We start from the raw sequence: 17,809 nt of genomic DNA on the forward strand, positions 1-17,809 counted from the left end.
CCTTAGATAATATATATAAATATGCCTGTATTTAACAAGTATCACAAAGTCTATGAACCATTTTTTTTTCCTTTTTTTTGAGACCGAGTTTCACTCTGTCACCTAGGCTAGAGTGCAGTGGCATGATCTCGGCTTACTATAACCTCTGCCTCCCAGGTTCAAGGGATTTTCATGCCTCAGCCTCCCCAGTAGCTGGGATTACAGGCATGTGCCACCACACCCATCTAATTTTTATATTTTTAGTAGAGACGGGGTTTTGCCACATTGCCCAGGCTGGTCGCAAACTCCTGAGCTCAAGCAATCCTCCTGCCTCAGCCTCCCAAAGTGCTGTGATTATAGGTGTGAGCTACTGCACTCAGCCTTTTTTCCATTTTTGGAAGGTTTGGTCAGTCCTATCAATTCCTCTCTGACTCATACGTCCTTTCTTTTCCAGTCAAGCATCTTAAAACAGAGTAAAAATATATTTCCTTTATTTGTACAGGAGTCTGCAAACTTTTCCTGAAAAGGGCCAGATAGTAAATATTTTAGGCTTTGTGAGCCACAGCAGTCTCTGACAAAAAGTCTACTTTTTGTTTTTATTTACACGCTTTTAAAAATGTAAAAATAATTCCTCGCTTGAGGGCAGTTACCAAAAAACCGGCTTCAAAATTTGGACGCTGGCTGGACCTCTGATACATTTCACAGAGGCTGGCTTAGCACCTACTACTCATCTGAAGCTACTTGAGTGAGGCTGCCAATGCACACAGGAAACCAGATGGTTACGTTTTAGTCTTTGGTTTTTTTTTTTGCACTTTGTAGCATTTGCATTTCTAACCACTTCCACATTAAAATGCCCCCTTCCTTAGTTTCTATCATGGCAACTCTCTCCCAATTTCTCCTTAGGTTTTCCCCTACTTTCGTCTCATCCACCTTTGTTGGCTGGCTTTTGTACCTATGCAATCTTTCTAAATGCTGGAGTTTCTTAGGATTTCATCCTTTTCCTTCTTTCCTAATCCCCCATAGTTTCCCTTTGTGATCACATCAACTCTCACACCATAAAATGCCACCATGATTCCCAAATCTATACTATTGGCCCTAGAATTCTTTCGTAAGCCCCAAACCTTTATTCTTCAAGTCTTACTGGATCTCAATAGCCAGATGTTCTAATAACATTCAAACTCAACTGCTCAAAAGTGAAACTTTTTTAAAAAACCAAAACATCATCCATTTTTCTCAAGAATGGATAAAGGCAGAAACCTTAGTATCATTGTTGACACAGAACTCGGCCCTGACCCAACACATCCAGCCAGATCCCAATTCTTATGTATTAAACTTCCTATACATACATCATTCTTCCTTATATGTTTATAGTTTAGTCTAGCATACTAAGTTGGTGCAAAAGTAATTGCAGTTTTTGACATTACTTTTAATGGCAAAGACCGCAATTACCTTTGTACCTACCTAATATTCTGTCTTGCTAATTGCATTATCTTCTGCATCAAACCATCCATAGTTATGGTTCTGACATCCTCTCTAAATCATTTTCTACACATCCAGAACAATCTTTCAAAAATGTAAATCTGTTAACCTCTGTATAAATTAAAACTCTACCAATACCTCATTTTTCACCTAAAAGAAAATCAGAATTTTCAAGTATAAAGCAAAAAGGCCCTTATCTCCCTTTCCGACTGAATCTCAGAACAACTCCCTATTGTGTGGTCATGGTGGGTTGTCTGCCACGCACCTCACATAACCTGCTATTCATGTTTGTGTGGTCGCACACATTCTGTTCCCTCTGCTTGAAATTTTGTGTTTCTGTCGAGCTTGCAGCCTTCAAAACTCTGCTCATGGCTGGGCACGGTGGCTCATGCCTATAATCCCAGCACTTTGGGAGGCCAAGGCAGGTGGATCACTTGAGGTCAGGAGTTCGAGACCAGCCTGGCCAACACGGTGAAACCCAATCTTTACTAAAAACACAAAATTAGCAGGGTATGGTGGCACACACCTGTAGTCCCAGCTACTCAGGAGGCTGAGGCAGGAGAATCGCTCGAACCCGGGAGGTGGAGGCTGCAGTAACTGGAGTTTGCGCCACTGCACTCCAGCCTGGGCGACAGAGTGAGACTCTGTCTCAAAAACAAACTCTGCACATTATTTCCTGAATACCTATTACCACACCCAAATATTATCCATTTAGTTGTTGAATATTACGTTTTCCCATATGCTTATAAGAAACTTCTGTTACATAATCAACTAATTACAGCACAACTCTGTGAATCCTTGAAGGACAGGGGCCTTAACTTTTTTAACTTTGTATCCCCAACTGCCTAACATGAATCAAGTCTTATTGAACATATTTTAAGTGAAGGACTTAACTGCTAAAATCACTTTTAAATGGCTCCTAAAGTGACAGGCATTTAAAATAAATCATTAATCTAAAAATGAAAGCGTCATAAATTAGTTCATTTTTGATAGAAAGGACATAATTGGGATAATTTATTTTTCTTAATATTAAAGAGTACCAGTATTTATCTTTCAAAACATGTACATTTAAAAATTGATCTGTTTTTGCTCACCTTAAAACTGTTTAAAAATTAGGGGAATACTCAACTAATTATCAGAAACTAATTATCAGATAATCAATTCATTTTTCTATTATACTTTCCTAGGAACACTAAAATGCTTCTGTGAAACTTCCTAGAGTTTGCTCCCCTGACACTTCAACTTGCCATGGCAGCTACTAGCGACATGTGGTTTCTGAATAAGTGAAATGTGATTAGTTCAAATTGAGGTGTGCAGTAAACATAACATGCACGCTGGATTCCAAAATCTTAATAGGGGAAAAAAGTCAAGTCTCTCAAAATTTGAAATATTACTATTTTGGATGATTGAATTAAATAAAATTTATTACAATTATTCCCAAATGTTTCCTTTTACTCTTTTTAACATGCCGACTAGAAAAATTACTTATGTTGCTCACATTATATTTACACTGCACAGCACTGTTTATACAACAAAGCCCACTCTGCAACAAGACAACTGTCACTGTCACAAAACCCCCTTTTTTTTTTTTTTCTTTTTTCAGACGGAGTCTTGCTCTGTTGCCCAGGCTGGAGTGCAGTGGCCGGATCTCAGCTCACTGCAAGCTCCGCCTCCCGGGTTTACGCCATTCTCCTACCTCAGCCTCCCGAGTAGCTGGGACTACAGGCGCCCGCCAACTCACCCGGCTAGTTTTTTTGCATTTTTTAGTAGAGACGGGGTTTCACTGTGTTAGCCAGGATGGTCTCGATCTCCCGACCTTGTGATCCGCCCGTCTCGGCCTCCCAAAGTGCTGGGATTACAGGCCTGAGGCACCGCGCCCGGCAAAACTCACTTTTTAAACTATGATGATTTCCACCAATTCCTTACTGACAACCTTGCTGTGTTACTGTATTACTATGGATCATTGGTAATAAATTAGTCAAAGAAAAACATCCATGTAATACATCCGGTGCAAAAACACCTAATATGCCTTCCTTATGTGAAAAACAATAATCTTTAAAAGCACTACACAAACAAATGAGGTTGGTTCCAACCCTCCCAGTCAGGGAGATGTGTGGGAATACTGAAACAACCTTTTGGAGGTCATGTATAAGAAGATTATCGATACTACTAGACAGCTTTGGTGTCATGTCAGAAATTAACTATGCATATTTAGAAACACATATGTCTGTAAGCCAGAGACATTAAGTTTAAAGTAATACTCAACTAAGAAATTTTTCTTTAAACAGCTGAAAAAGCAAAAAGACAGGCTATAACTAAAGATAATTTAAGAGGGGACAGGAGTAAAATCCAGGTCTATGTGGCTTCTAAGATCAGGCTCTTGACTACTAATCAAATTGACTCCTCAGCAAACTTCACTACTCATCAATGAAAGTGATGAGTATTTGAGTATACACAAAAGTAGACATGAAATGCCAACAGTGGCATACAATGAAGAAGTTAAATGAAGTAAGGGGAGCAAGGTTCTTATGGCAGAAGAAAAGTGAGAGGAAACAAAATAATCATCTTTGGAGAAAGTCATTTCCTAAGAGACAGCTGAAAAAAGAGAAGAGGGAAATAAAAAAGACAAAAACATTGAGCTTAAATTAGAATGGAGCTTATCATAGATCCTTAAACTTGATGAAGCTATTGTTTAAGAAAGTCCAGACAACACGTAAGAATAAAAGCATTGGTGAACAGCAACAAAAGTTAAAATAGCTGTCATATAGTGTGAATTTAAGAAGGACCAAATCGGCATTGCTTTCTAATTTCCATCAAACCCTATCATCTGCCAATTTTCATTACTGGCAGGACACTGTGCTGGGTGATTTGCCTATGAAAGGGAATCTCTGGAAAGAAAAAATAAATCATGGATGTCATTCAAAGAGGCTAGACCATATCATTGGCAGGTAGATAAGAAAGGTCAGAGGACTGACAGAATTTAGGGTAAAAGAAAAGCAGCAGGACTTAATGTCAAGAAATACAAAGATAACCAAAGAAAAGAGGCTGGAGTTAAAGCTTAAGTGAAGTAAAAGGAATTAAGCTAAATGATGAGTAAATACATTGAGGAACAGGGGGTGAATTAAGATATGTAGCATTTCCACGTTTAAACCCTGCAAAGACTTCTCATTGCAGACTGAATAGAACCCAAACTCCTTCCCTTGCTTACAAGGCCTACATGATCTAGCTTTTGTTCGCCTTGATGATGTCTCTACTGCCCACCTAGTAGGCTACTACGCTCCAAGTAAAATGACATGCTATCTGTTCATGAATCATGCCAAGTCCATTCCTCAAGGTCTGTGTAGTAGTCTGTTCCCTCTCCCTGGAATGCTCTTTCCTCCTGGTCAGGAGTTCAAGACCAGTCTAGCCAACACAGTGAAATCCCATCTCTACTAAAAACACAAAAAATTAGCCGGGTGTGGTGGTATGCGCCTGTAATCCCAGCTATTTGCGAGGCTGAGGCAGGAGAAATCACATGAGCCTGGGAGCCAGAGTTTGCAGTAAGCCAAGATCACACCATTGCATTCCAGCCCAGGTGACAGTGCGAGACTCCATCTCAAAAATAAATAAATACATACATAATCCCAAAGAAATCTAATTTAGTCATTTAGGCCTTGATTTTACACCACTGACTTAGTTTGAAGGCTGTTATAAGAACCAGCCCTATGAAACTGATATTTTTCTACTACAAGGTGGCTATACTTTAAGACAATTTTTCATTGCATTGTATCAAGTGACGTCTTATTATATCATTATCTCAAGTGACGTCTTGCTATAAATAGTAAGAATCAGATTAAGGGTTCATATTTCCTTCTTTGTACTGACTGCTAAAAAGGTATAGGGCCAAATTTGTGGTTATGTCTAAAATTATATTTTGGGGGGGAGTCTATTACCTTCATATTTATCCTATCTAAATTTTCCATTGTCAAATTTCCTTACTTATTTTTAGTTTTATCCTATTGCTCATGTATTTTTATGAGTCTCTATAAGTCTATTTTGGAAAAAGGCAGAGTACTCATAATTTTAGTATATCTTTTAGCTTTATGTTGCCATAAACCTTTCATTACATACATGATCAACGATAGCAAATTATCTCACCTCAGTACTTATTTTACTATTCTGCAAACTGATTCATGATTGCTAACATTAACTGAAGGTATACACTACTAGAACACAGTTTTCAGTAGAAAGTAGCACTGCCATTAAGTAATAAAATGTCCTAACATTAGAAAAACATTCTTATAAAAGTTTGCATGTTGTTTACTGAGGTCTAAAGCATAACTACAAAAGGCTGAATAAAACTCAGATGCTTACACACGCACAAAATTGTTTTATTGAGATGACAAAGTGTATTTATTATACCGCCCAGAATATAATCCACTCTGATAACTGCCAGTTTATGTACTTGCTGAAGTAACTTGGTACATAAATAGTAGCCGTAACAGTTGCTGTGCATGAAAGTTCTTTTCTTCCAGATTTAAGAGTGTGCAATCCAAAGCATTTTAAAACTTTAAATCCCTTATTTATTAGCCTAAATGTAAGTTAAAATTTAAGTTTGCCTTACCTATAATTTGTCTGTACACTAGGTTACTAAGGGCAGTATGATTACATATGTGAACACAAAATAATTTTAACAGAAAATGAAATCATTGTACTCAACAAAGATAAGGGATAATGATCATGTAGACGAACTGTATTTGAGATTAGTTTAAGCCTGGGGTAACTATATTTATGTTTCACAGACCTGGAGAAGACAGGAAAAAAGCTTTTATCAACATTGCTAAGGAACAGGTAAAAGTTAACATTAGGTAACTGAGAGGTGACATAAAAAAGATTGAATAAAGTATCATGGAGATTTCATAATGAGATTGGAAATTCAATAGACTACAGGAAAAAAATCCCAAAACATACATGCTCACTGGGAAAACACATAGTAAGAAAAAGGAGAGCTCTCTCTTTAATGATACAATAGTAAAGAGTTATAATTTCCTGTATAATGTAAATTTCAAGCACTTAAACATTTTCATTGAATTATAAAATACTATTTGGAAAAGAAAGAAAAACTGCACAACTGCAGATTACAGATGACCAAGATAGATGAATCATGAAAAGGTGCTAGCAGAGATTTCTGTCACACCTATCAGGGATACACAATTTCTAAGAATTTCAGAAGTGTTTGGTGTTCCTATTAATGTAAATCCTGAAATAACACCTGAATGAACTGTATTCTAATTCTTCAACTGGATGGCTTTTTAGTGTAAAAGATGTTGAATACTGATTAACTTTTTAATAAATTATTTTATAGTATAAATTAGAAATACTGCATAGTCAGTATTTACGTCTTTCTACAGTGGTTTTTAAAATGTTTTAAGAAGAAAAAAGTATGCAACCTTTATTTGATTTTTCTGAGGAAATAACTTTTTGGATTTAACTTCAATGAAACCATTGATAACATTTCCCTCCCCAGGGATCTCTGGCGAAGATCCCTCAGATTTTAAAGATTATGTATTATTACCTTTTAATACAAGTAGAATAACACTCAGGGAATTTACAACATTTGTTATTGTAAGTACATTGGTTGAAGTTTTTAAAAAATCTATCCGTAGTAAACTTACATCTTTCGGGAGCTTGGTCAATGTGTTCTGGACAAAGCAGGAAGATGTGACTGAAATCCTGAAAGGTGCCGGCTCCCGCAGCACAAGGATAATGATACATCTGGGTACATTTCTCTTCACAGCATTTGATAGTGGCTCCAAGGTGCTTACAAAATGCACATCGCTGAAAGGGGTAAAGGAGAGAAATCTCTTTATAAAACCTTGAAAAGGGATATTCAAATATAAGCTGGGAAGGTGTAAAAAACTCTCTGTATATCACAAGTAAAACAAATTGAACCTGCAAAATATTAAACAAAGGATTAGTTAAAAATAACAAAATCTACATTACTCAATTTAGTACTTTGTGTGCTACCAACTCATCCTTCCATTCAAATTAGAAAGTTAGAATTTCACTTTTTCCTTATAGTTTCAAAAATAAATTCTGAAGCATTTTTGAAACAAAAACCTAAAGATTTTTTAAAAAAGCAAATAGTAATGTGGTTAAAAGGGCAGGTTTCTATATTGAGGATTATTATAAAGTTTTTAAATCCCACCAAAACCAGTAACAGGAATATATATTATTTATGAGACACATTACTATTTTTTACCCAGCCTAGAAATAAATACAAAATAAACTCATCAATTATAAGTTAACAGGGACACAAATGGTTAAAGACTCACACACAAAAAATTACATACTTCAATGCAGCAATCAATTTCAAATTTCTTAACAAAAGATGGAAATGCGGGGAAAAAAATTAGTCATCTGATATCTTTCCCATTTCAACCTGCCTCCATTATCTTGCAAGTGGTAAAACACACAGAAATAAGCCCCAAACAAGAGGGGCAGTCTAGGGTAAGTGAACACATAAGAAGTCAGAACAAATTATCTAAAATGTTGCATTTACTTATTCAGTTTTCCCTTAGAATGATTCATAAACTCTTCCTCATTCTCCCAAGTCCACTTTGAGCATCATTTTCTTTGAGCAGAGTTTGATGGACCCTGTACCATACAGTATGAAATCTCTCTGTGGGAAATGCCTATCTAATACATATTTTTGTTTACACCATTACATGATCATTGTTTATCTTTTCCTCATCCTAGTCCAAGATCCTTCAATCGTGGTGCCATACTATCTTTGTATCCAAAGCACCAAAAATGCTGCTTGATATAGGCCCTAATAGATAGGTGTTCCTGTTTATATATACCAAAAAGACTTAACTTTTGGTGATCTTGTAAGTATGGCTCATAAATAGCTTAGTTGAGATAACTGGAGCCTCATGTAACAGAGACAGTTGGACCCTGCTAACATTACTGTGGATATCTTCACATGTTACTACACTGACTCTATATTCTGCTAATTAACCAGAAACTACAGTAGTTAAAAGTATAATTGTTTTCAATGTTTTATGTATAAATCTGTATATCACATAATATCAAACTCTTCCTCACTGTCATCAGTCCACTGCATTGAATCAACATAACAAAGCTAAGTGACTCGAGGGCTGAATCAGAAAGAACTAAGAATAGAAAAAGATATAAAAACTTGGCCGGGCACAGTGGCTCATGCCTGTAATCCCAGCACTCTGGGAGGCCAAGGCAGGCGGATCACGAGGTCAGGAGATCGAGACCAGGATAATCCTGGCTAACATAGTGAAACCCCATCTCTACTAAAAATACAAAAAATTAGCCGGGCGTGGTGGCAGGTGTCTGTAGTCCCAGCTACTCGGGAGGCTGAGGCAGGAGAATGGCATGAACCCAGGAGGCGGAGCCTGCAGTGAGCCGAGATCACGCCACTGCACTCCAGCCTGAGCAACAGAGCCAGATTCCATGAAAAGAAAGAACAAAAGAACGAAAGACAGGAGGGAAGGAGGGAGGGAGGAAGGGAGGAAGGAGAAAGAAAGAGAAAGAGAGAGAAAGAGAGAAAGAAAGAAACAGAGGGAGGGAGGGAGGGATGGAAGGGAGGGAGGGAGGGAGGGAGGGAGGGAGGGAGGAAGGAAGGAAGGAAGGAAGGAAGGAAGGAAGGAAGGAAGGAAGGAAGGAAGGAAGGAAGGAAGGAAAGAAGGAAGGAAGGAAGGAAGGAAGACAGAGAGGAAGGCAGGAAGGCAGGAAGGCAGGAAGGCAGGAAAAAGAAAGAAAATTAAAGCAGAAAAAAAGAAAGCTAAGTGACTCTTGGTGTATCTTCCACAAATTCTGACTGCAAGGCAATAGACCACTATAGCTTCTAAATAACTCATAAACACTAATTACAGTTGTGACACTTTAATTTTACATAAATATACAGAATAACATTTCAGTTCTATTTTGGCACTCAAGGGTATTAATGCATTAGAAACACAGAAAAAAATAAATATCTGTCTTCATTGATAAAGTGTCATAACAAGCTTTCACAATACAGGTAATTTTTTGTATTATAACTCCCAAGGTATCTATATAAATATGTTTAGTGCATTAACGGAACCCAGAATTAACTACAAATACAACACCTTGGGTAGTCTAAATGTCTGAACAGAAAGGCCACATAAATGTCGAGAGAAAAAGTACAATCAATCTGTTGAAAAATGTTTATAACAACTCATTAACATAACAAAATAATTTCTGCTGAATTGATAAAATCTAAAATCGCTTATTTTGATACCATATGGAAAGTTTTGCAGAAGCCTTTTGCACTAAAAATCATCTTGGCAGACAAAATATAATGAAAGGTAAGTATATAATAACATAAATAATTTAAATTCACCATCTTCTTAGTGTCTTTCTCATTTTAGAAATACAAATATGTTCTCTTAATCAAACCTACAATGAAAAATATTATATGACATTAGCTAAACTACTATGAAAAGTACTGGAATATATCTAACATACTAATTTACAATATCATATAAAGATATCAGTGAATACAGGAAGGAAAATATAACACCACATTTAGGAGAACACTTCAAACCCATCGGTTACAATTACATAGCTAATGAAGAATATTCGGCATTAAAAGAAAATGTTTACTATATATACATAGTCTGGAATGTATCTTCCTAAACCAAATAAACAGTACTTGTAAAATTGTAGACAATATCAAAGAATGAATTTCGACAGGGAACTTCTCAAATGTCAACACTCTTATACACTACACGTAAAAGAAACCGAGCAAGTTAAAATATTAATAATATAATAAGTAACATATATAATACATAAGTAACAATTCCAAAGCTAATTAACATTTGGGGAGGAGGGATAAAGAAAATAGCTCTTGGCTGGGCATGGTGGCTCATGCTTATAATCCCAGCACTTCGGGAGGCTGAGGCAGGTAGATTATTTGAGCTCAGGAGTTCAAACCCAGCCTGGGCACCATGGTGAAACGCCATCTCTACAAAAAATACAATAATTAGGTGGGCATGGTGGCGTGCACCTATAGTCCCAGCTACTCACGAGCCTGGGGTGGGAAAATTGCTTCAGCCCAGAAGGTTGAGGCTGCAGTGAGCTGTGATCATGCTACTGCACTCTAGCCTGGGCAACAAAAGTGAGACCCTGTCTCTAAAATTAAAAAAAAAAAAAAAAAAAAATTAGTATGTTATAATGTTATAATATTTTCCCATATTAATCCAAGAACACAATAACAATAACAACAAAAACTCAGTGAGAGCTCATATTACCAGTTTTAAGAACAAGTCTGAGGAATTTTCAAAACTTTTCTTTAACAGATTGAAATAAGAATCTGTCAAAATATATTTATAAAACAAAACAGAATGAACAAAATTTCTGAGATTAAAGTTGTATCATAAAAAAATACCAAGAAGTTAAATATTCCACAGTTCGTTTAATTAACTATCCAGTATTTATTCTGTATCAACTATAGCAATGGTCTTAGGCTATGTACTCTAATAAATAAGTATTATAAGGCTCCCCATGCTCCAAATTTGTTTTTAACCTTCACCAATCTTTTCTTAGTATTAGGCAACTAGGATTCTCCCAGGATGCAGTAATAAAGAACAAAGATGGAAAGTAAGAGAAAGAGGTAAAATGACATGAAAATCTGATCCAGAAGGTCCAATGTCTGTTTTATATGAGTACCAGAAAGCGAGAAAACGGGAGGGATTTTAATCACCAAAATTCTAAAGGAAAAGTTATGAAAATATCTAATAATAAAAGCTGACATTTAATTAAGCATAATCCTCATTCAACAGATGAGGAACCTAAAACACAAAGAGTCATTATCACTGTTCCACTTATCTCTACATCCCTACAAAAATACCCACTCTTAATCTGTAACAATGCCTCCTTAAACTCCCTGAATGGCAGCTTCAGGTAAAAACTTCCCAGATAGTTTGAATAACAAGGATAAAAGGAAAATTCTTGGAGCCACATAAAGAAGAAAACAGATCATTACAAAGAAAGAAGAATCAGGCATCAGTTCTCATTACCGATACTGAATTAAAAAGAAACCCAAAATAATCATTATTTTCCTAGGTCTATAAAAAATTATTTAAAACCAAAATTTTAATGCCTGTTAAGCTAACATTCAAGTCCACAGAAAACAAATGTAAACAGGTTAAATTCTCTAGTAAAAGATAGCAACTTTCAAAACATGCAAAATATACTACTTACCACATATACATATTTTACATAAAACTACACTACAGACTTTTTTGTATGTATGTGTGTGTGTGTGTGTGTACAACATATATAATTAAAAAATGAACGAAATACTTTGGATATTTGTCCCTGCCAAAATTTCACAGTGAGCTGTAATTCCCAATGTTGGAGGTGGGGCGTTATGGGAAGTGTTTGGTCATGGGGGCAAATCCCTCATGGCTTGGTGCTATCCTTGCGATAATGAGTGAGTTCTCACAAGATCTGGTTGTTCAAAAGTGTATGGCACCTCCACCCCTCTCCTTTGCTCCTGTTCTTGCTCTATGAGATGCCTGCTCCCCCTTCTCCTTCCACCATGATTTCTAACTTCCTGAAGCCCTCACCAGAAGCAGATGCCAACACCACACTTCCTGTACTGTCTGTGGAATCTTGAGCCAATTAAACCTCTTCTTGTTATTAATTACCCAGCAATAGGTATTTCTTTATAGCAATACAGGAGCGGCCTGATACTATATATATATACACACACTCATACACAGTGACATACACAACTCAAAAACAGACTTGAGGGGAAAAAACACAAACAAATGCTATCCAAAAAATGCAGGTATAGCAATAATTCCAAAGGAATAGAATTCAAACGAAAAAGCAATGAACAAGTCAAAGATAGTATTTCATAATAACATGTTTTATGTTACAGTGTGAATTCCAAAAGAAGCCATAGTCATTAAAGTTTATACACCTAATATATATATTTCACATATAAAAAGTAAAGCTGAATAGAAATAACATGCATAGATTAGACTTTAACATAGCTCTCAAATCAGGATATTAAATAGATATTAAATAAATAATAACAATGATCAGGTTTGATTCAAACTGACACATAAAATACACAGATTTCTGTATTTCAAAAATAAAGAAAATATATTCTATTCAAATGTACATAGAATTTTCAAAAAAAATTCACATATATGGTCATAAAGAAACGTCCATGTATTTGAAAAAGCAGGTATTTCCTAGGTTATACTCAGTAAAAGCAGATGTGTCCCTAGACCTAACACAATAAAAATTAGAAATTCACAATGTAAGGATAAACTCCCAAATCTATCCACTGGCAAAATTTAAAACTCCTTTCTATATAACAACAGAATTTTAATCAGGAAGAAAAATCATGTTTTTTTTTTTTTTTTGAGACGGAGTCTAGCTCTGCCGCCCAGGTTGGAGTACAGTGGCCGGATCTCAGCTCACTGTAAGCTCCGCCTCCCAGGTTTACGCCATTCTCCTGCCTCAGTCTCCCGAGTAGCTGGGACTACAGGCGCCCGCCACCTCGCCCGGCTAGTTTTTTGTATTTTTAGTAGAGACGGGGTTTCACCGTGTTAGCCAGGATGGTCTCGATCTCCTGACCTCGTGATCCGCCCGTCTCGGCCTCCCAAAGTGCTGGGATTACAGGCTTGAGCCACCACGCCCGCCCCATGTATTATTTTTAAATGATTAAGAAACATCAAAAAAATCTGAGATGTGGCAAATGTGGTATTCAGAGGAAAAAATATAGCTTGAAAAATACAAAACTGTAAGACCAAAGAATTAAAATAAATAATGCTCGATTCAAAAATTAGGCCAATAAGAATCAACATAGAATCCATGAGATTCGCAATGTGGGGAAGTAAACCCACCTTAATACTGTGTTTATTAAAATGCTATTAATGAGATTCGGGTGTTTAAACAACTGTTCACTTTAGAAAATGAAATAAAACTGACTGAAATAAAACCTAATCTATGAAATCATTCTGTATATGAATTGACCTGAAGTAATGAATATTTCAATGACTGATTCCTAATTCTTGTTCTGGCCCAGGCTAATTATTCTAGTTGGCATACTATTAAACACACATTTCTGATTGAAACATCTGCTAAAAAAATAACATCAAATGACATTACAAAATCAAAATAGAGACTGCTAAGAGTGGAATTTTTCTCCTGCCAGTATCTTTCCTTTCTGACCCATCCTCCTCACTGCTGTCACAGTAATCTTTCTAAAGGAATACAAATATACTCTGAATCAGATGCAAACCCCTCAATACAGAAAGTGTGGTAGGCAGAATTCTAAAATGCCCACATACCACCAACCCGACCAAATTTCCTACCCTAATACAGAGGCTGTAAATATGGTGAAATATCATGGCAGGGATAATGCTATTAATACATTATATGGCAAAGGAATTCTGCAGATTAAAGTCACCAATCAACTGCCTTTGCATTAATCAAAAGGGAGATTTGCCTAATCTAATCAAACAACCCCTTTGAAAGCAGAGTTTTCTCCAGCTAGTAGTAAAAGGGAAATTCACAGCAAGGGAACATTTCAATACACTGTTGCTGTCTTTGAAGATTAAAAAGAGCCAGGAGCAAAAACCAAAGAGTGGCCTCTAGGAGCTGAGAGTGACCCAGGCCAATAGGCAGTAAGAAAATGGTGAGCTCAGTCCTACAACTGCATAGAACTGAATTCCTCCCACTCCTGAATGCACCTAGAAGAGGATTCACCCCCAGAACCTCCACCCAGGTAACACCTTGATTCGAGTCTTGTGAGACCTTAAACAGCACAATTGAGCCTGATGCCCAGAGTTCTGACCTAAGTAAATGGGTGCTGTTTTAAAATATTAAGTTTATGGTAACTGCTTTATAATAATAGATAACAAATAGAGCAGCATTTCAAGGCCCTCCATGCTTTGGTCTCTGCCAAATCACTATTACATTTTTAAGATTTTTTTTAAACACTATACTTACATTACACAATGTCTTAATACTATGAAGGAAAAATGTAAATATTTTAAACTCCGGCTTGGAAACGAGGAGGCACAATCTCAGAGATTTTTCTAAAATAAAATAGGAGAGGCAAGCTTTCTGAGTCCACAAAAGTGCCCTCTACCTATTGGGTCAAAGAAAAAGTAGTTTCTCTATTTGTAACAACATACATAAATTATAAACCCTGAAGAAATATGTCCCGAATAGCTATCTTTAACATAACCATAAATAAAAACATGAATAAATCTGACTACATAAAAATGTAAAAACTTCTATGTGGTGAGAACACACATTACAGAAAAAAAAAAAATCAAATGACAAAAAATAACCTCCAATTTGAATTACAAATATCTAGTATCCTGGATATATAAAAATAAAGCTTGTAAGTTATAAAAATGAGTATAATTTTAAAATAGACAAGGATACTTTATAGAATTTCATAATTTAAGGAAGGCATAAAGTTAGCCAATAAAATATGGGTAATATGAAAGAATCAGTAAGCATTATTATTTGCCAGCAACTAAGCCAAGTACTTTATAAGAATTACTTTATTCCCATCTACGCCAGGCACGGTGGCTCACGCCTGTAATCCCAACACTTTGGGAGGCAGAGGTAGGTGGATCACTTGAGGTAAGGAGTTTGAGGCCACCCTGGCCAACATGGTGAGACCCCATTTCTATTAAAAATACAAAAATTAGCTGGGCCTGGTGGCAAGCGCCCGTAATCCCAGCTACTCAGAAGGCTGAGGCAGGAGATCAGTTGAACCCAGGAGGTGAAGGTTGTTGCAGTGAGCCGAGATCGCGCCACTGCACTCCAGCCTAGACAACAGAGTGAGACTCCATCTCAAAAAAAAAAAAAGTAAGCAAGAAAAGAAATTACTTTATTCCCATCTAACCACAACCATTTTAGGTAGATACCACTATTTTTCATTTTACAAATGAAGCAGAGAGGTTAAATTCCTTGCTCAAGCCTGTAAGTCAGGAAATGAAAGAGGAATTGAACTCAAGGAGTTCATAATTAGTTACATACAAGTAATAAAGATAAATTCATCGACTATGGAAATGTACTGAATACTCTGTCTTGTTTACATAATGGCTTTTATTTAGGTTGTAAGAAAATAACATACAGCCAGGCATGGTGGCTCATGCCTGTAATCCCAGCACTTTGGGAGGCCAAGGCAGGTAGATCACTTGAGACCAGGAGTTTGAGACCAGCCTGGCCAACATGGCGAAACCTCATTTCTACTTAAAAAAAAAAACAAAAATTAGCCAGGCATGGTTGTGCATGCCTGTAATCCTAGCTACTCGGGAGGCTGAGGCAGAAGAATTGCTTGAACCCAGGAGGTGGAGGTTGCAGTGAGCCAAGATTGTGCCACTGCACTCCAGCCTGGGCAACAGAGCTGGACCTTGTCTCAGAAAAAAAAGAAAGAAAAGAAAGTAGCCACTCTGGGATTAGAATCCATAAAATGCTCTCAGTGTCAACCAAAAGAAATGTACTGGAATGTTCAAAAACATAATTCATAATGACCTCAAATTGAAAGTCCCCAAAATGCCCAACAGTAAAATAAATAAATTACGGTACTCTTAACAACAAAATACTATACATCAATGAGAAAAATAAACAACTGGAAGCAACAATTTGGATTTATCTCACAAATACATATGTGAAAGATGACAGAAAACAGTACTTAGTAGCTCAATTACACAAAGTACAAACATGCAAGACTCACCTATGTTGTTACTAGTGATGACAGTGCATGTCTTTGGGGAGTTAGGAGTAGTAACCAACAGGAGTCTTGAATGGAATTTCTGGGATGCTATTATTTGTTTCCTGATGTGATTTTAGTATATACGTTCTAATATTTGGGGTATTCCTAGAAATGTATATCTATTATTCACTTGCTATATATATAGCCTCTATATATGCTATATGCTATATATATGTAGCATATACCATAGAGCATATAGCATATATACAGCCTATATATAGCTCTATAGATACAGCCTATATATACAGCAAAGTGAATTTTATATATAATTCTTCAAATTATATATGTAATTCTTCAACATATTTTTAGAAAAATTAAGGTTTTTCTAGAAAATTAGGAGAATTTTAGATAAAAACTCAACTTTTAATGGAAAATATTTTCCTTTTTTTCCTCACATGAAATTCTGTATCAAAGTTAGTATCCTACCTGCTCTCTCTCCAACAGTGGGTTAAGAGTTTGTTTTCTTCAAGTAACCTGTATTATATTAAGATGATATTAACTGAAATAATCATATAGATGAATGCACCATAAAGCTAATTCTAAGATATCTGTCCGTAGCCAAAAGCAGAAAAGAGATACACATAACTTCCACATAAAACATCCACTCCCGTTTTTTTGGTTATTCCTAAAAGCTCATAATGTATACGATGATAAAATTTATTGTTTGAAATTAGGGTTTTTGAAATTGAATTATTAATTTAAACATGTTTGCTTAACACAACTTTAAAGTTAAAAAACACTGCATAGTACAGAAGAGTTAAACACTTCAAAAAGTGGGAAAAAATTTTAAAGCTTTCATTTGAGTAGGAGTAAACACAGACACAGTAAGAATCAAGTTAGTTGGATACACTTAAATCACATCTTTTAAGAACATAAGAACAGATTATTTGCTTTCTCTTTAGTCCAAAACCTTGGGGTAATTTTAGTCCAAATTTGAAACTAACAGAAGAATACTCAGCTTCTTAAAAGTTTTATTTCAAGAACAGTAAAAGAACTTCTGGTCTTACAAACATTACACGGATAAAACGAGTTTCTCCAAACAGATTTATGTAAAAATCTAGTACATATATCCCCAAGTTGAGTCAATAAGGTGAACCAGATTCTGGTTGAATGGAATCCTTGAAATATAACTTTGGTGAACAAACTGTTTGTGTTTTCCACTTTTCTTAAAAAAGAAGTGATAAAGCAGATTCCCAGTACCTGTCAACCGACAAAATGCTACTTGCCAGGTAAAAACCACTACCAAAAATCAGAATCACAGAAGGGCTATCAGTAAAAATATTAATGCCACAAATTAACATGATCCTAACAGCTGAATTATGCATCAAAAGAGTATTTATATAATCACAGCAAATAAATATCTCTTACATCACTAGTAAACTCAAAAAGAGATAGCAAAACACAGTATTAAATTTCATTACTGATCTACTAGCTTTAACTATTTAATACTTGTACACTTAGCTTTGATTACTTTTAAATTGAAACAAAAATAATCTTTTCTTCTTTTAATGACTTTTTCAGTTATGGGAAAGATGACATTAAAAGAAAATATACAATTAT

General features: G+C 35.9%; 1 protein-coding gene across 33 annotated transcripts in view; it reads right to left on the reverse strand.

Moving 5' to 3' along the window:
- The window catches only part of KMT2C (lysine methyltransferase 2C), a 298,808-nt gene that overhangs the window by 136,821 nt on the left and 144,178 nt on the right, over positions 1-17,809 (reverse strand). For all 33 annotated transcript variants that reach the window (XR_012433087.1, XR_012433088.1, XR_012433089.1 and 30 more), the window contains one exon: positions 7,113-7,275. Coding sequence is in view for 30 of the 33 variants with exons in the window: in XM_074036399.1 (XP_073892500.1) it covers positions 7,113-7,275 (163 nt within the window). In the remaining 3 variants the exon portion in view is untranslated. The remainder of the gene's footprint in view (positions 1-7,112; positions 7,276-17,809) is intronic.

The sequence above is a fragment of the Macaca fascicularis genome, chromosome 3 (genome assembly GCF_037993035.2).
Source record: "Macaca fascicularis isolate 582-1 chromosome 3, T2T-MFA8v1.1".
Taxonomy (NCBI): Eukaryota; Metazoa; Chordata; class Mammalia; order Primates; family Cercopithecidae; genus Macaca; species Macaca fascicularis.